At 40.3% G+C, this 20,683-nt stretch overlaps 1 protein-coding gene across 1 annotated transcript; it reads left to right on the top strand.

The window, feature by feature from the left end:
* The first annotated feature begins 18,970 nt into the window (after window positions 1-18,970).
* LOC117701528 (vomeronasal type-1 receptor 53-like) lies at window positions 18,971-19,894 on the top strand. Its single transcript, XM_034493162.1, has one exon. The coding sequence runs from the start codon at window positions 18,971-18,973 to the stop codon at window positions 19,892-19,894; it is 924 nt and encodes a 307-aa protein (XP_034349053.1).
* Window positions 19,895-20,683: the final 789 nt, after the last annotated feature.

Genomic DNA, 20,683 nt, shown 5'->3' with positions numbered 1-20,683 from the left:
TCATTGTATGCTTGCTTTGGCCTGATGTGTTCAGAGTAGGTAAAGGATCCTGCAGAGCTAGAGTCACAGATGTTTGGCAGCCCCTAAATAGATGTTAGGAACTGAAATGGAATCCCTCCAAATGCAGCCAGTGCCCTTGAATGATGAGAAATATTTTCAGCACATAACATCTAAGCATTTTTATCACTAAATATTCATGATGCCTTGTCTTTTGTGTTTAATAGAAATCCTTGGATATGTTTTGCTGTTTCTATGAAGAGTGGCTTTGGAATTCTGATGGGGATTACATCTAGTCTGTGGGTGGCTTTTGATAATAGAGGCATTTACACAACATTAATGATTTTCAGTCCAGGACCATGAGGAGTCCTTTCTGACCTCCAGCATTTTCTTTATTCTGTGTTTATACTTTTTCATTGTGTAATTGATTCACTTACTTAGTTAGACTTAATTCAAGGCAAGTTAGTTATTTACTTACTCACTTAAGATTCTTGTGAATGGGATTCCTTCACAACATGTTTGTTATCACTGCACAGAAAAGCTGCAACTATTTAATTGTGTATCCTGGTGGGCTCTGTGGCGCAATGGATAGCGCATTGGACTTCTAGTATAATTAATTGTGTATCCTGCTCCTTTGTGAAGTTTTACATGGCCACAATGTACTTAGAGTCTCTTAGGTACACAGTGAAGGTAGCCTGATTTTTCATCTCTATCTCCCTTATCTCATCCCTATGGCTTCTTGCTCTAGCTAAGCCTTAAAGGGTTGTAGTAAACAAGAGGGAAGGTGGCACACTGTTTGCACTCGGATTTTAGTAGACATGCCTGAGATTCCCCAATGTATAGTATAATTTTGACTATAAATTTATGAAATATAGCCATTTTTATGTGGAAGTATGTGCATACATTCCTGCCTTCTTTTATCATGAAAAGTTGTTAGACTTTCACAAAGGCCTTTTCTGCATCTATTGACATGATCCCATTGATTCTTTCTTTGAGCTCTATATTTTTCTCTCTTTGGACTCTATCTCTGTCTGTTAACTAAGGCATCCTGGGGATCAGGTATATATATATATATATATATATATATATATATATATATATATGGATGACATCATATTAATTATATACATAATTTATCATATATAAATACATAATCATATAAAAATTAGGATGTAGCCACTATTCTAGAGTACTTGTTAAGGGCCAGATGTCCATGATACATCATAATGGATGTGAAACCTGACTCTGTTCTGTATTGATGGAGCCATGAACATTGACATCTTCAAAGAACCCTTGTTATTTCTTTGTCAAAAAGGGAGGGAAGTGCTTATTTTGCAGGGTGTTGAGGATTAAATACTAGGGAGTAGGTGTTTTGTACACAATGAGTGCTCCCTAATGAAGTCAGGAGAAGATAGACTGGTGTTATCACAAGAGGATGCCCTACAGGACACTTATGTGCTTGGCCCATGGTGGACACCTCAAACAAATGTCTATGAGTGAGTGTGCATGTTGTCACTGTAGACAAAAAATGGATGTCAAATACCATCTATTGTTAAAACAGACTCTTCTCTGTTTGTGCATAAAACTGCATTTTTATCCATTTGTTACAGGCTGATGCAGCCCTAATGATTCTGGGCCTTGTGAACTCTGGAAGCTGACATTTGGTTTACCTGCCTTCCCATGAACTTGCAGAGTAGTCTTGAGTAAGATTATGAAAAGAAAACAAAGGATTCTAGTTCATGGTTGCCTCATGAGCACCATAGCAAACCACACAACCCATGTGAAAGATTCTTCTTCAAGGGTCAGTAATGCAAGATCAGCAGGTATTGAATTTTCTACTGCCCTCTTCTGTTCTTTGTGCTCAGTCTATTTGGGGAGAAAAACCTAAGTTCAGAAAACCAGCAGCCTGTCTCTTATTAATTCTATCCTTAGATCTGTGATGCTAGGATAGAGGCACCAGAGGCTTCCTGGCCCTCTCCTGAACCTTGTTTAGGCTGCTCTGGATTCCTCAGTGGGCTCATAAGCAGAGGGAAACTTTTCTATAGGTACCAGTGCCCAAGTGCAAGATCCCAAGGCTTCTATGGCTCTCCTGTGAATTGTCTCACAAATACTATGACATGAATAAGGGAAGGAACACACCAGAGTTTGGCATGATTGTCACAGCCTAGCAGCCCTGTGTTGGGCATGGGCATGATAGATCATACTGTGAAGTTTAAGAACCCAGAATCTACTAGGATCCTAAGCATGTTCTAGACATGCCTGTGACAGTCTCTTGGCTAAGTTACTTTTGCTGTGAAGACTCACTCTGACTGGATAATCCCCCTCCATATGCTTGGTAAAAAGGAGAAGCAGCTGAGTACTTGCATTCATCTCTCTGTTCTTTGAATGTAAAAATTTTACCAGTTGTTTCATGTTCCTGCTATAATGTCATTCCCACCATGATGGGCTGCATTTTCAAATTATGAAGCAAAATAAACACTTTTTTTGAAGGTGTTTCTGATTTAAAATAAATAGGAAACCAACATTGATACAAAGAGGAACCCTATTCAGTTTTTGTTTAAAATCTTCCCAGATTTCCCTGCAGTGGTTGATAGATGGAAGATGAAGGTCCACAGGTTACCAGGCAGTCTCTCCTCACCTGGTGTTGTCTCTAGAAGCAGAATCACCTTCCTGTCATAAGGCCAATGCCTAAGGCCCTGGACATTGTTGAGGAAATGACTTCGATATTTCAGGATGTACAGGCTTTCCTCACCTACTCCAGACATCAAAGGAATTGCTCAGATGAGAGCGCACCTCCCACAATGCCTTGTGACTTGCAGGTCTGGATGACGTCACAGACAACCACTCCTGTGCAGCCCAGGAAACCTGAAGAAAATACTGAAAGCCATAACTTCTTTGTGTTAGACCAGAAAATCCAGAGTCTCAGCATGATCCCCAAAGACCTAGCATGAGCTTTTTTGTGAGGTCTTATTGCCAATCTAGAACAACAGGCAGGAAGGTTTCTCTGCCTGCAACCTGCAGTCTGTTTGTACTCAGTTTTCTCTTAAGTTCTGTCCCTGTGCCCTCCCTTTGTTGGCTCCTTCACATCCTGCAGAGGCCTGGGAAAATAGGATTCAGGAGAGGGTGCTTTCAGGACTCACTGTGCTTTCCTCATTAAAACTTACTAGTGTGTTACATATATATTTCAGGAGGTGAAGAAAAAATAAAAGGTGTTTTGTACATCCCCTTTCTCTCTAAAGTCTATGGGCATGGTTCATTTGGGAGACAGTCTTGGCCTAGAACACTAATACATCTCTTTGCAGCTCATGGAGTACAGAGTTGATAGTCCTGTGACAGGACTCCTGCCTATTGCATGTAAGTCTTCATTATTCCTTACTCCTGGGAGTAACCATCTTAGAAGGCAGAAGGGGAAGAGAAATTAAGGAGATAGATTTGAGGTGGGGAGAAAGTAGTGAGTGCAGCAGGTACCTACAATAGAAGCCCAATCAAGTACCCAGCTGAGATATGCAGTACAAGTTAGACAGACATAATTAAGATTTCCCCCTGCCTCCTGGTCTTGGCAAGTCAGATTTTCTCACAAGTGGAAAATGCTTCCCTGTTCCTTCCTGGAATGCTCTAGAAACTTGAGTGTAAGAATCCCCCTTATATTATCCAGAGGCCAGCCCCATGCAAACTTAATAGTAGACCCATTGGGAGAAAGAGCCCCAAATCTTCCTTGGCATCTCCAGCAGTCCCTGTTCTTTATTTAGACTTGTCTTTCCAATGTGGTCAATGAGGTTCTCTCTGGCACCAACTGAACCTGTCCAAGCTAGAAAAGGCTCTCATCTCAGCCCCTACACAGAAGTCACCAATGTAAATTTGGTGGTGACCAGCCAAAGGTGTCAGAATATTTGGAAGAGCATTTAGATACCCGAAATGCTCCCTGGAGTTAAATTGGTATCCTGGTGCCTGAGAAATAATAATGACAGGGTACTTACCCTCCCTCAAAACATGAGGCCAGAAGCATTTAAGTCATCGCACAGCATAAGAAGAGTTTAGGCAACAACACATTTTCTATGAACACCATTTTTTTTTCTCATTGGAGGAATCTGTGTGTACATCCACTACATAGCTTAATTAAAAAAACCATGGCTTCCCACTGTGGTCCAGGACAGGGTATTTTGCTTAAGTTACAGTTAAGTTACAGAAAGTGGGTGTAGAATGAGCAGATCTTGGATTTCAGCTCTGCACCCAACCCCACAAAACCCAGAGGAGATAGGCTCCCAGGAGATCTAACCCTGGTAGTATCTTAAGAAAGGAGACAGCAACACCTGGCCCCAAACAGGGAGTAACTGGGACCCACTGGAACCCAGGAATTAACTCCTGGCCAGGGGCACCAATCCCTTAAGGTCTGTGCCTGAGCACAGAGCAGATCCTGAGCTTAAGCTCTGCACCCAATCCCACAAAACCCAGAGAAGGTGGGGCTCCCAGGAGCTTTAACCCCAGCAGCAACACCCAACCCAAACAGTTCTGACACAACCTAGATAATAGGAAAGACAGACTCCAGTCAGAGACAGCACAGGTAGCACTAAAGATATCCAGATGGCAATAGCCAAGTACAATAACATAAGCATCAGCAACTCAGGGTACTTGGCATCATCAGAACCTAGTTCTTCCACAGTAGAAAGTCCTGAATACACCCATCATACCAGGAAAGAAAGATTCAGATTTAAAATCACTTCTAATGATGATGATAGAGGACTTTAAGAAGGACATACATGGCACTCTCAAAGAAATTGAGAACACAGGTAAACAGGTAAAAGCCCTTAAAGAGGAAACACAAAAATCCCTTAAAGAATTATAAGAAAACACAACCAAACTGGTGAAGGAATTGAATACAACCATGCAGCACATAAAAATGGAAATATAAACAATAAAGAAATCACAAAGGGAGAGAACTCTGGAGATAGAAAACCTAGGAAAGAGATAAGGAGTCATAGAGGCAAGCATCACCAACAGAATACAAGAGATAGAAGAGAGAATCTCAAGTGCAGAAGACTTAGAAAATATTGACACAACTGTCATAGGAAATGCAAAGTGAAAAAAGTTCCTAACCCGAAACATTCAGGAAATCCAGGACACAATGAGAAGACCAAGCCTAAGTACAATAGGTATAGAAGAGAGTGAAGATATCCAACTGAAAAGGCCAATAAATATCTTCAACAAAATTATAAAAGAAAACTTCTCTAACCTAAAGAGCAAGATGCCCATAAATATGCCAGAAGCCTACAGAACGACAAATAGACTAGACCAGAAAAGAAATGCCTCCTGTCACATAATAATCAAAACAACAAATGCACAAGACAAAGGAAGAATATTAAAATTAGTAAGAGAAAAAGGGCAAGTAACATAAAAAGCAGACCTATCAGAATTACACCACACTTCTCAGTAGATGCTATAAAAGTCAGAAAATCCTGGATAGATTACATACAGACCCTAAGAGAACACAAATGCAAGCCCAGGCTACTATACCCAGCAAAATTCTCAATTACCGTAGATGGAGAAACCAAGATAGTCCATGACAAAACCAAATTTACACAGTATGTTTCCACAAACCCAGAACTACAAAGGATAATAGAGGGAAAGCTCCAATACAAGGAAGGAAATTATATCCTAGAAAGAGCAAGAAAGTAATCTTCTTCAAACAAATCCAAAATAAAATAGCCACACGGACATAATTCCCCTATAATAACAAAATAACAGGAAGCAGCAATGACTTTTCCTTAATATCTCTTAACATCAACGGCCTCAATTCCTCAATAAAAAGACATAGACTAAAGTACTGGATGCTTAAAAGGACCCAGCATTTTGCTGCATACAGGAAATGCACCTCAGTGACAAAGACAGACACAGACAACCTCAGAGTAAAAGGCTGGAAAACAATTTTTCAAGCAAATGGTCCTAAGAAAACAGCTGGAGTAGCCATTCTAATATCGAATAAAATAGAATTTCAACTAAAATCTATCAAAAGGATAAGGAAGTATATTTCATACTCATCAAAGGGAAACTCAACCAAGATGAACTCTCAATTTTGAACATCTATGTGCCAAATGCAAGAGCACCCAGCTTCATAAAAGAAACCTTACTGTAGCTCAAGGTACACATAACACTTCTCACAATAATAGTGGGAGACTTCAACATCCCACTCTCATCAATGGACAGATCATGGAAACAGAAACTAAATAGAGAAACAGTGAAACTAACAGCATTTATGAACCAAATGGATTTAACAGATATCTAGAGAACATTTCATCATAAAACAAAAGAACATACCTTTTTTCTCAACACCTCATATGGTACCTTCTCCAAAATTGACCATATAATTGGTCACAAAACAGGCCTCAACAGATACAAGAAAATTGAAATAATTCCATGCGTTCAATTGGATCACCATGGACTAAGGCTGGTCTTCAATAATAACAAAAACAATGGAAAGCCCACATTCATGAGGAAACTGAATAATGCTCTACTCTATGATAATGTGGTCAGGGAAGAAATAAAGAAAGAAAGTAGAGACTTTTTAGAATTTAATGAAAATGTAGACACATCATACCAAACTTATGGGACACAATGAAAGCAGTGCTAAGAGAAAAATCATACCTCTAAGTGCCTACAAAAAGAAACTGGGAGAGCATACATTAGCACCTTGACAACACACCTGAAAGATCTATTACAAAAACAAGCAAACACACCAAAGAAGAGTAGATAGCCTGAAATAACCAAACTCAGGGCTGAAATCAACCAAGTAGAAACCAAAAGAACTCTACAAAGAATCAATAAAACCAGGAGCTGGTTCTTTGAGAAAATCAACAAGATAGATAAACCCTTAGCCAGACTAATCAGAGGGCTTATGATTTATATAGGTGTCTGGAACAGTGGGTTGATGCTCTATATCCTATTCAAATTATCTGAAGAAGGATCAGGGTTTAAGAGTTAGGAGCCATCTCAAGTGTCATGTCATTGGAGTAGTGTTTACACTACTAAAATTTACAATGACTGTCATTATAATTAGAAAAAAGTTTAAAGACAACTGTATGGTATTTGGCACAATTCTAACACGTCTTGGGATGTTTTAACTTTGTATAGTGAGAGTATGAATTTAAAGAATGCTGCTCTGTTGAGCTTTGAGGCTGCAGATAATGCTGATAAAATTATCCATGGCCTGAGGTCAGTATTTTTTTTTTGGTCAAACATCAGGAATGGCATATATAACTTGATTGTGCTAGCCCTTCTTGTACTGGGAATACTTTTATTCCTGCCCATCGTGTTAAAGCTTGTCTCTAACTATATCAACAGGTTGACAGCCAAAGTACATGACTTGAAACTGAAAATGCACCTCCAGACAGAGTTATTAATTTAACTGGCTGGAAAGCCAAGGATGGGTAAGATTCTGCATTGACTTACCAACCTAAGACAAAAGTACATTACTTACAATAATGCATATTCTACAACAGGTAAGGAAGGATTTCTTGTCAGAATGACCTCTGTCTGGTTGATGCAATAAAAAGTGGGAGGTGTGGAGAGCTTTTGGAGCTCCCTGGCAGGAATCTGACATTGGACAAGGACAAGAAAATGGGCTGCTTGGAAGGAATCTGACATATGCTAAGGACAAGGAAATGGACTGCAGGCAGGAATCTGGCATTATTCTATAACAGAAAGTAGTTTCAGGCAGAAATCTAAATCATATGCCAGAACAAAAAAGAAATTTCAGGCAGGAATCTAAATCTTAGGCTAGAACTAAGAAGTAATTATAGAAAGAAATCTAAATCTTAAGTAAGAACAAAGAAGTAAGCTTCAGGCATGAAAATGACTTTGGGCTAGGACAGGGAAGTAGGTTCAGATATTTTGGTCATCCTGATAAGCCCTTAGAAATAGTGATCACAGGAGTGATCATGGGATTCTGTTTATTGTCATACATGTTCTTTGACTATCTGGGTTTATTGTGTTGTTTGTTCCTTGACTATTTTCATTTATTGTATTGCTAGTTCCTCAACCTAGAACTGACCTTAATACATGCATGTAATTTAAAAAGAGGAGAGGGGAAGGGATAGGGGATTAATGTGTGGGGGATGGGGAAGGGGGAAAACATCTGAAGTGTAAATAAATAAAACATCAAGTTAAATAAGTTGTTAGTTGAAGTTAAAAGTTTAAAAAGAATTAACAGCTATTTTTCTCAATATATTGCTTAAGTAAATAACTTGTGGATAAAAAGGCTTATTTTAACTTACACTTCACACATCACAGACCATCACTGAGGGAATTCAGGCCAGAATCCCAGAGCAGGAATCTTGAGGCAGGAACTGAAGCAGAAGCCATAAAAGAATGTTGCTTGCTTACTGCTGTGCTTCTGATCCCTTACTTTTATATACCACCTGCCCAAGGATGCACCATCCACAGTGAATGGGCCCTATCAAATCAATCATTAATCAAAGAAATATCCCACAGACTTGCTCACAAGACAATCTGATAGAGGATTGAGGTTCTCACTTCCCACATGACCCTAGCCTGTGTCACATTGACCAAAACTCACTAGTAGAACAGTGCAGCACATACGTGTATACTATGAGAGGGGACTTGACAATGTGCTCCAAAGGCATCCAAATAAAATCTTCTAGTTACTTTCAAATGTCAGCTTGATATAGTCTTGAATCACCTGCAGGTTCTCAATAACAAGGGTAGCTAAGGAAGAGAGGGGTAGAAAGTCAATAGGCCTGCTTCTTCTGTAGTTTGTGTTTCAGTTCCTGCTTAAGCTCCTGCCCTGGCTTCCCCCACCAGTGACCTATAGCTTGGAAGTTAAAAGAAATTAATTTCTCTCCATTGCTTTTGGTCACAGTATTTTATTACAGCATCTGGAAAGCAAACTAGGATATGGAACAACTTGAATGATGCTGGTGGGTCTTAGTTTGCTCCCAGATACAATAAGGCAGTCAGAAAAGATGTTTGAAGAATTTACACTCAGATTTTTTAAGGAAGTATTTCCATTTAAAAATTCTCAGTGGTGAAAACCACTGTAATACAAACTATATCCTAGCAGCTCCTTTCAGTGCACAAAGTCAACACTGAAAGTCAGTGGGAGTCTGCATGTGAGGGTCGAATGAACTCCTGTGTTTATCTTTGCTGTGTCTCCCTTGGACCAGTGTTAGAATATTTTGGAGGATGTGCTCCCAGGATTGCACTATCATTTTCCTTGGGCTCCCTGTACCTGATGATTTCATTTGAATGACTTCCCACAGAGCATAGTGTAGATGACCACAAGAGTTTATTACAGGATAGCATGAGGAATTCTCAATGGCAAAAGTGAGCAATGGCCAGACTCCATTTTGGAGGATATCACTGTCCAGGAATGAGATCCAAAGAACCCCTTGTTTGGCTTTTCATATTGTACTGGCTGTTTTTGGGTCAACTTGACACAAGCTGGAGTTTTCACAGAGATAGGAGGTTCAGTTGAGGAAATGCCTCCATGAAATCCTGCAGTAAGGCATTTTAACATTTAGTAATCAAGGGGGGGAGGGTCCACTGTGGGTGGTGCTATCTCTGGGCTTGTAGCCTTGGGTTCTATAAGAAAGCAAGCTGTCAAGGCAGAGGAAGCAAGCCAGTAAGTAACATCTCTCCATGGCCTCTGCAACAGCTCCTACTTTCTGACCTGCTTGAGTTCCAGTCCTGACTTCATTTAATGATGAACAGCAGTGTGGAAGTGTAAGCTGAATAAACCCTTTCCTCCCAATCTTGCTTCTTGGTCATGATGTTTGTGCAGGAATAGAAATTCTGACTAAGACACATACCAAGATAGGCTTTATACTTTCCCAACCCTCTGGAACAGGGGCAGCTTCCCCATGGACTGTTTTCTGTTCATGGTGCTGACATGTCCATGTATATTTATTCATAAGGAAGGGGATGGTAGTATGTCTTTGTTCCTTAGTTGATAGCTTTCTTCCAGGTAGTTAGTAACTTACAAAGGTGTTAGGTTACTAGCAGTTCGGAAACTCATGTCTCCTAGCAGGGCCAGATGCACCTCCCATAGCCCACTATTTTGACTCAAAATCATGTAATAACAGCTTTAAAAGAACTACAGAAAAAATAATAGTCTTGGAAATTTTTCTGTTTTCCTGGCCCACAGTGAAGCCCTACATTCTCCATTGTCCTCCATGTTGTCTAGTTTGTCTATCTTTTTATGAGATTCTTTTGTAATCTGAAGAGGAAGAGTTAGTTGTTCAACTCTCCCCTTCCTTAAAAATTAGTGTTCTCACAAGGACATATATGGGAGATTCAAAGCTGGTTTTGAAGAGAAGAATGGAGACATACACTTTAACAAATGCCGAAATTTGTTAGTCCACAAACCCACTGAAAACTTACCCTTTAGGAAAGTGGAGTACTGTTTCTTTCTTTTTTCTTTCTTTTTTTTTTTTTTTTTACTTTTTTTCTTTTTCTATGTAAGTGCATCCAAATATTTCTTTCATTCAGTTTATGTATTTGTAAAATATAATAATAAATAATACTGTTAGTAAATACATAAGAGTGTGTTAGGATTAATTACAACATCATTTTATTGATTATTTTATTATTTACATTTCAAATATTTTTTCCCTTTCAAGTTTCCCCTCTACAAATCCTCATTTCCTCTCCTCAACCTCGACCTTTATGAGGGTGCTTACCAACCAGTTACCCTCTCCCACTTCAGTGCCCTAGAATTCCACTTCCCTGGAGCATTGTGCCTCCACAGGACCAAGTGGCTCTCCTCCCACTAATGCTAGATAAGCTAGGTCTCTGTTACATATCCAGATGGAGCCATAAGTCCCCCATGTGTACTCTGGGGCTAGTGGTTTAGTGCTTGCGAAATTTAGGGAGGTTTGGTTGGTTGATATTGTTGTTTTTCCTATGGGGTTGCAAACCCCTTCAGCTCCTTGAGTCCTTGCCCTAACTCCTCCACTATAGTCCCAGCGCTCAGTCTGATGTTTGACAGCTTGCATCTGCATCTGTATTGGTCATACTCTGGCAGAGTTTCTCAGGGACAGCTATTCCAGGCTCTTGTCAGTAAGCTCTTCTTAGCATCAGCAATAATGTCTGGGTTTGGTGTCTGCAGATGGGATGGATCCCTAGGTGGGGCAGTCTCTGGATGGCTGTTCCCTCAGACTGCTCCACTCTTTGTCACTGCATTTCTTTTTGGGACAGGGGAAATTCTGAATTATTATTTTTGAGGTGGGTGGGTGGCCCCATCCAGAAGTACTGTTCTTTGAAACAGAATTTCTTTATCCTATTTTCACAATCCTTGACTTTAACAATACTCTCTCTAATATAGTCAGTGCTTTCTTATTTGTTTGGTAGTAGAAATTTCATAAGTTGGTAACTTAGCATCAGTTCTGGATTTTACAAACAGTTGACTGAGGGGGAGGGCCCCTCCTTACTGACCTTCAGACCTGTGGTGTGTACTACCACTTATTAGATGGAGCCTCTGGATCTCTTACCAGCTGGAGAATGATCAGCCTCTCCCTTCATTCATGTCCTTGCTTTCATCCCTTGACTTATTAGCATATATATCGATGTGGTTGTGCAGCAAAGCCTCATTTTCTGGTAATGTTGAGACTCACCTTGAGACACTTCCACAGCTTGGGTCCCCAATAAACTAGGAGTAGTAAACAAATAAAGAAAGGAGAGGCACACAAACATATACAGAAAAGCTGGGATTGGCTTGGGATCTGTGATGCAGTAGCCACAGCAACCCTCAATGTGTATATTATATTAAGTTAAAAAAGGAAGTGGTGTTTTTACATATAGATAAACAAGGAAGTAGGTTGTTGCATACAGTTGAGCAGGGAGGCAGGGTATTGCATACAGTAGGACAGGGAGGCAGGTTTAGCTGATCTCAGAAGTAACTATCTCTGTAGTGGGCAGTCTTCAGGCTGTAAATACCGGGAGTAGGGGAGGCTATGGTGGACATTCTGTTTACACTAAGAACATTTCTACTTGGACCACAGGAAGACTTTGACTTCCCATTGAGGTTTACCCAGGGAAGATTTGCCCTTACCATGGGTCTGAGCCACTGGTCATTGACAGAGCAGTGCCAATGTCAAATTACATACATTCATGCAGGACTTGGCTAGTTTCCTACAGAACCATTCATGAGTCAGATCTTTCTTAACCACTTAGAAATATTCCAGTTCATTTGGCTAACAGCATAGTCATGGTGGGAAAACATGCCAGTAAGCAGCAGGCATGGCAGCTGGAATAAGAAACTGAGAACTCACATCTTGAACCCAAATATAAAGCAGAGAGTCAACAGGAGGGGATAGTAAGATTTTAGGTTAACCCTGCTCTAAGCTGGTTTCTGATGCCCATGACTCCCTCTCCAAAGGTCTCTGGCTGTGCCTCTCTCTCTCTACAGTCTACTATCATTTCTTTTAAAATTTACTTGTAAATTTCACTCACAGCTTGAATTCTGAACTTGAGCATATGGAAATTAAGGCTCAGAGAGCCAATACTATACAGAATCAGGATACTCCATAAGAGGACTGACCCATGAAAAGTCTGCCTGTTAACACTGTAGAGTGAGAGTCTCAGTGGAAAGTCATGGGAGGCTCAGGAGTCTCTCATCCCAGAGCAGACATATCACAAAGTATGAAATGGTTTGTTATTGATTACACCCAAGGTTCAAAATGAGTAAAGTTAAAGTTGTTTACTTTGTATAAACTTTCTGATCCCTCCCACAGGTATTGCAAAATAACTCAGATAAAGTTTGTCCCCAGCCCTCTCCAGATGTCTGTTATTAAGATAACAGGGAGTAAGGTCAAAGGTGGAGAAGATGCTCCACTGGGATCCCAGGTCTCCTTGCTCCACAGTGAGAACTCGTCACTTTCTACAGACACTAAATTTACAAATTGCTCACATGCATTAAAGACTCCCTTAATCCTGCACAGGATCTCCTCAGGCTCAGAGTCCTCACCTGCCACGTCCATGTGGGTAAGTGCCCTGCACCCAGGTGCAGAATCAGAAGGTGGTCTGGTTTCAGACAGGCTGAGAGAGAGAGAATTTCCCAGGCTACAGGGAGGTTTTCTGCATCTGCAATAGAGACACTTAGTTCTGAAGGTTCTTTATCAGGGAGGACTCTGTTCTGCATGGGTAATGAACTTGTTTTCTTCTTAGGATATTCATTTTTGTAACTCCTAAAATTCATCAGCTCTCTACACTTCTGGGATATCCATAAATCTTTGGATGCATTCATCTTTCTAAAGTAAATGACTCTCTGTGTCAACACTTAAGTTACACAGTGAATTTCCTGGCTTATTCTTTCTTACAGATCATTTCATGTTACCAAAAAAACCCCTTGAAGCCACATCTTAATGTAATGTCTTCAACTCTTTGTCTGTCTAGAACTGTTATTGGACTTGATTTCTTTGGCTTTAATAATTCAGAGATTTGAAGCTGTGGTGGTTTGAATATGCTTTGACCAGAGAGTGGCACTATTAGGAGGTGAGGCTTTGTTGTAATAAGTGTGGTCTTGTTGGAGGAAGTACGTAACTGTAGGCATGTACTTTAAGACCCTTGTCCTATCTTCATGGAAGCTAGTCTTTTCCTGCTTGCCTTTGGAACAAGATGTAGATCTCTCAGCTCCTCCTACACCATGCCTGCATAGATTCTGCCATGCTCTTGACTTGATGATAATGAACTGAAATTCTGAACCTGTAATCCAGCACCAATTAAATATTTTTCTTATAAGAGCTGCATTGGTCATAGTGTCTATTAACATCAGTAAAGCTCTAAATAAGACAAAAGCTGGTACCAAGGCCTGGGGTATTGCTGTGATAGGCCTGACAATCTATTTTTTTTATGAGAATGTGAATTTTGGGACTTTAGGTTTCAAGTGTAGTGGGATGCTTTAAGGGTGGCTTATGAGCCATCTAATGGGAATATGGATGATTTTCTTGCTGAGGGTGATTTAAACTGTGGAAGCTTGGCTTTGGAGGTTTCAGAGGAGAAAAACATTAATTTGTGACCCAAGTCTTTCGGAGGAACCCAGATGATCGGGTGTGGATCCCAGACACTGGAACAAGAAACTTTCACATAAAAGCTACCTTGGAGACCCCAAGATGTTGGAGCTGCCAGAGCTGTGGGACATCTGCTGAGGAAAGCTGCTAACAGGGAGTGGAGCCAGCCAAGGAAAAAAAAATTTGTTGCAGTCAACAAAGGTGAAAAAGGAGTTGGAGATCTGAAAAACACTTTGGCATCATGCATGGAGAAGTAGTTTAGATTTTGCCCAGCTACTTTCCTATTTTGCTTTGGAGATTATAGTTAAGTGATTGAATGAATCTCAGAAGAGACTTTGAACGAGATATTTTGCATTTGTTGAATCTGGTATAGACTATGGGGACACTGGAAATTGGACTAAATGTAATTTTTATTGTGCTATGGATAGGAATGGCTCCCGTAGACTTATGTGTGTGAACAAGACTATTGGAGCCAGGGAGTGGAATGTGGTGGTTTGAATATGCTTGGTCCAGAGAGTGGTACTATTAGGCTGTGTGGCCTTGCTGGATTAGTTATGACCTTTTAAGAGGAAGTGGTTCACTGTGGAGTAGGCTTTGAGACCCTACTCCTAGCTTCCTGGAAGATAGTCTTCTCCTTACATTTGGAATAAGATGTAGAATTCTCAGCTCCTCCTAAACTGTACCTGCCTGGATGCTGTCCTGCTCCCACCTTAAGGATACTGGACTGAACTTCTCAACCTAGCCCCAATTAAATGCTGTCCTTATAAGAGTTGTCTTGGTCATGGTGTCTATTCAAAGCAATAAAACCTTAACTAAGACATAAGCTTTACAAGAAAATAAAGCTGAAGGTTCAAAGCTGCACTTTAGACAGCCTCACAGTGTGCTGTGTCTCACTCCCAGATCACCTAGAGCTCCTAGAACTCAGAGGCTGTTCTTAAGCTAAGCTCCACCCCATGGGATGTCTCAGCTAAGGAACATGGTTGCCAGTTCTGAAATAGCAAGTCTATGGTGAACTTGGTGGTGCTTTCCCCAGGTCCTAAGAACAGGAATTTATGACTCTTGTTTCTTGGGTAAAACATTTGCAAAGCACTCAAATAGTGGGAAAACCAGGATTTTGTTGCATTCTCTAAGTTTGGTCTCTCTTACTAGCTCCCACAATTCCCCAAACTGTATTTTGTTATGGTGTTAATAGTAGATAAACTAAAATCTATCTCTTTTTTTGTTACAAAGAGTCCATTAAAGCTGCTGGGAAGGAGGCCTGTAATTCTTTGTTCCATCATGGGATCCATCACACCATGGGTTGTATCAGGAAAATTTTCTCCTGCAGTCAGGTTGGGTCTCTGTAATAACAGCAGGTATCTGTGATAAAACTCCTGTCAGGTCTGTGACAAGGCTTCTCTGGGATTTTCTGTTCCTTTACCGTAAGAGCACGCTGTCTTCTCTGGAGTATCTGAAGATGGCTTCTGCAACAGTCTAACTGCTAGTGTGAGCCCAGAGGACAATAAAGCATTTCAGCCACTTCTTAGCCCAAGTATTTTTCATGGTTTTCCCTATCACACCCATACAGTCCCTTTTATGTCCCTCTCTGGACACAGTATTGTAATCAACTTAGTGATGATTTTCCTTGTCTGAGGCATTGGTGGCTTCTCCCTCACTGTCTTCCAAGTAGTTGTCCAAGTAGAATTGTTAGATAAAGAATACTACCTGATGTAACTCCATTCTAAATAGAACTTACTTTTATGAAGCAAAGCCTGTTCCAACTTTCAAACCCTTGGTTCACTGTTAAGAGCAGCACACAGTGGTGAGAGCAATGGTAGCATGGTAAGGTGAGCTGTGTGACAATGACAAACACAATCAACAGTTTTATAAACATAAGGACAGACAGGTATTGCTCAGACCTGACTTCAATCCTGCTCTTTACATAGCCACTCAGAGCACAGTATAGGTATGGGGCATCCATTTTCTAAAGGAGGCCACACGCACTCGCACACGCACACGCACACGCACACGCACACACACACATTGCTTTTCTCCTCCCTGGATGCAGTGCACCCAAAGGGACATAAACACTCAGCATGCAGTGGCTTCTGCAGAGAGGTTTCCCTCTTTAATTCTGCTCTCTACTTCCTCCCAGATGAAAAGCTCAGGACATTGTTGTGCTGAATACTGATCATTCCTTTGAGGCCTATTGATGATGTCCTGGATCTCAGGCTATCCGCAATTTTTATACCTGAAGTATGACACAATATCTACAGTCGTAGGTTTCTGGCTCCATGCAGAACAGGAGGCCATCTCTGTGCTCCTGAGCAGTAGAAGCCTTACAGATGCTCTATCAAGGAATGCTCAAGATTCTTCTGGATATTTCCTGCTCCAGGTGAATTTTGTTTTCCTGTTCTGACATCTAATTCTTTCCTTATTTTCCACAACCTAAATTCACAAAGCCAAATTATTAAATGTTTTCACCAACTCTCCACCACAGCTCTGAATTATAAATTCTTACTCTGCTAATAAATTTTAACATTTTCCCTATTGCTTCGTTTAATATTTCTTTGATCTTTTAAAGATTATAGTATAATTATATGAGTTATTTATTTCCAGTATCTCCCTGCAAATAACTTCCTCTGCTGTCCCTTTGCTTTCATGGCCTCCTTTTATTAGATAATACATCTTCTTAAATGCATACTTACAACATGAGAGTCTATATAGTGTTACTTGTATGTGTGTTTTCCATGCTGATTTTGGTTTTAGACTCACAATTTGTGTGGTCTCCTCTGGAGAAGACAACTCCTGTTCTTAGTTTTCCTTAGTTGCCTGTAGTTCTTTGTGTAGGCTGCGTAGTGGGCTTTCCTATAACTTGGAATGTCTAATTGTTGTCTTTATTCACCTCATGTTCAGGCAGCCACATCTCCTTAACATGACCAGAAGACACTGGCTCACAGCAAACTCCCTGACTTTCCAGCTCTTCCATCTTTCCACCCATCTTCTGCAGTGTTCTCTGAGCCTTGGTTGCAGGGGTTCTTGGTAGACAGATCTATTAGACTTGTATCCACAACTTTACACATTGATTGATTGTGGCTTTCTGTAATAGTCTTACTCTGTTGCAAAGAGAAGTTTTCTTGATACAAGAGTAAATATTTAGAATGTTTTAAACAACTGTGCTTTTTGTTAATGTATGACATTACTTTATACTATGGTTTGAAAAACTATGAAATTATTTCATCTCACACCCTTGATTTTAGTTTATAATTCTGTACTACTCATTTCTGTGAAATTTTTTACAATAAATATAGGCCTTATACATATTAAATTAAAGTAAATGATGAGTTTTATGTAAAATATACACTGCATTTCTCATGTCCTTTGTGTGGGTTTCTCTGAAGTCTGGAGAAGCCTCCTGCACCTAGAAGGAGATGAAAGACTCCTGTGGAGCCAATCCTTCAACACTGGGTAATACTTTTCATTTAATCATGACCTAAGTCTATTATAACTGTAGTTTATTTACCACTTGATTTTACATGCTCAAAGTGAGAAAAGTAAGAATGTGTTCACACTGATATTTCATTCTCAGGGTCTTTACTCAGAGGCATTATTGGCAGAAAATTATAGTCATAGTTTGGATGCAGAGTCATTGAGGATTCAGAGAAAGACCAGGATTTCACACTGTTTGGAAAGGGAACCACTATTCTACTCCACTATTTTACTGTTTTGGTCATTTTTGTCTTTTCTGTTTCAGTCAGGGAAAGAGCTGATCAGTCATTAACAGAGCTGAATTGTCTCTTCCAGTCCACATGACAAGGCACTGCATGAAAAAAACCATCAGCTGACATGTCTATAGAGATTTTTCTGTGCCTGAATCAGTTCCATGTTTGGTGTGTGTACAGAATGTTCTTTCAAACCTGGGTCCTCTGATACAGGTACAGGACTGACAGTCTACATGTTCTAAAGGAGGTGACTAGAGCTCTGAGTGCTCAAGTTCACACTCAGAATATGGTGGTAGGTAGAAATTGATTCAGAGTCCAAATTGGAAACCATTTGTTCTAGAGATTTACTGAGAATGTTTGGCCTGGGAAGGCAGCATTGGCACATGTTTTTAATCCAACCATTTTGGAGGTAGAAGCTGGAAGATCTCTGAGTTAGAGGCCAGCATGCTCTACAGAGTGAGTTCTATGACAGCCAGGGCTACACAGAGAAATGGTGTTTGTGAAAGAGGACAGGGAGAGGGAAGAAAAGAGAGGCAGAGGAAAATGGAGGAAGGGAGGAAGGGAAGGGAAACACACTACACACACACACACACACACACACACACACACACAAACAACAGAGAGAGAGGGGATAGAGAGAGAGAGAGAGAGAGAGAGAGAGAGAGAGAGAGAGAGAGAGAAGAGAGAAGAGAGAAGAGAGAAGAGAAAAGGGAGAAGAGAGAAGAGAGAATATTTGGCCTGGACATAAGGAGCAGAATAAATCAGTCACTGATATAAATGACCCTGTGCACTAGACCACATAGGCATACAGTCTCCCAGGAGAGCATATTTCTACTTTTGTGCAATATTCTCCATTTTCATTCACCAGATAGTTAAAGCTGTTGTGTGTTCAACCATCAAGTGAGATGCAGCTCTTGCCCCAGAATAAACAAACCCAGGTTCCATCAGGGGAATTGCTCCTTAGAACTCATGGAAATGTTTAATGTACAAGAAAGTTTGTATTCAGAGTTAACCCCACAATGGTGCACAAATTTCAGCCTTGGATGGAAAGCATTAGTACATTGGGGACTGTGGGGGGATGGTTTTGAGGTGGTGTGAGCTAGAGCTGAGTTCAGATAATGTAGAATTGGGATGAGGCAACATCTTGTTGACAGTTTGGTGGTGTTTGGCATTTGTGAACAAGGCTGTGTTTTGTAATGAAGAGTTTTCTCTTTTCTCCTCAGGTTGTTGCTATTTGCTTCCTACCCACATATAATGAGTAAAGACAACTTACTCCACATTAACATAAACATGAAAATCACCTTGTTCTCTGAACTGGGTGTTGGGATCTCAGCTAACAGTTTCCTCATTTTTGCCCACCTCTGCATGTTCCTTGGAGAGAACAGGCCTAAGCCCATTGATCTCTACATTGTTTTCTTGTCCCTAACCCAACTAATGCTGCTTGTAACTATGGGCCTTATAGCTGTGGACATGTTTATGTCTGGGGGCAGATGGGATTCTACCACATGCCAATCCCTTATCTATTTTCATGGACTTTTGAGAGGACTCTCCCCTTCTGCTACCTGTCTGCTCAATGTCCTTTGGACAATCACCCTTAGTCCTAGAAGCTCCTGTTTAACAAAGTTTAAACATAAATCTCCCCATCACATCTCATGTGCCTTTTTTTTCCTCTGTGTCCTATATATGTCTTTTACCAGTCACCTTTTCATATCGATTATTGCTTCCCCCAATTTGACCTTAGATAATTTTATGTATGTTACTCAGTCCTGCTCACATCTACCTATGAGTTACTACAGAAAAAGTATGTTTTTCATAGCTATAGCCATCAGGGAAGCTTTTCTTATCAGTCTCATAGCCCTGACTAGTGGGTACATGGTGGCTCTCCTATGGAGGCACAAGAAGCAGGCCCAGCATCTTTACAGCACCAGCCTTTCTTCAAAAGCATCCCCAGAGCAAAGGGCCAGCAGGACCATTCTGTTGCTCATGAGCCTCTTTGTGGTACTCTACATTTTGGAAAATGTTGTCTTCCACTCAAGAATGAAGTTCAAGTATGGCTCAACATTCTACTGTGTCCAAATTATTGTGTCCCATAGCTATGCCACAGTCAGCCCTTTCATGTTTATTTGCACTGAAAAGCGTACAATTAATTTTTGGGGGTCGATATGTGGCCGAATGTAAATATTTGATTTTTCAGTGGTGAGTATGGTCCCTTAATATAATCCAACATATTGTCATATGAATCATTGTATAGTGGGAACATCCTGTGGCTTAAATTGACATGTAAATTTATCTTCTTTCTCTTAAATTTGTTTACTTTGTCTGTAGATGACAAGTATATTAAAAATTAAGCTGCATGTTCTCTCAGGTATCATATGAGGTTTCTAACTTTCACTGTTTTCAAAGGAGATCTGTGAGATGGCACTCATTTGATCTAAGTTCTCACATTGGCTTTAAGATTCTAAGAAAGATTTATTTTACGTTTTAAGTGTTTTGTGTGTGTGTATGTGTGTGTGTATGTGTGTGTGTGTGTGTGTGTGTGTACTTGAGTGCAGGTGCTCATAGAGGCAAGAAACATCAGGTACTCTGGGGCTCCATCAATATGCACTTGTTGACTACCCTGTGTGAGTGTTGGTAATTGACCTTGAGTCTTCTGTGGAAGACTTACCTGCTGACTTGTCTCTCTGGTACATTCCATAAATTCACTATATGATAGCTATGACATTTCCAATAATTCAGTTGCCTCAGTTGTTTATATTTGGCAAAATAAATAAGGAATCACTTTTTTGAGAGTCAATTATCACATGATCCATAAAACACACACATGGAGCCAGAACTAAGCAGAGATCCATAATGTCATTTGCACAATGATGCCCAGATAGCAAGATTTAAAATAGTTAAATGTAGAAATAGCCACTGTCTGGTGGTGTCAGGATATGGGATCAGATCACAGTCTCCCCATGCTGAAGG

Source organism: Arvicanthis niloticus, unplaced genomic scaffold (assembly GCF_011762505.2).
Source record: "Arvicanthis niloticus isolate mArvNil1 unplaced genomic scaffold, mArvNil1.pat.X pat_scaffold_1266_arrow_ctg1, whole genome shotgun sequence".
Classification (NCBI taxonomy): Eukaryota; Metazoa; Chordata; class Mammalia; order Rodentia; family Muridae; genus Arvicanthis; species Arvicanthis niloticus.
Note: the sequence above shows the minus strand (reverse complement) of the source record. Positions and strands in the feature narration are given on the sequence as shown.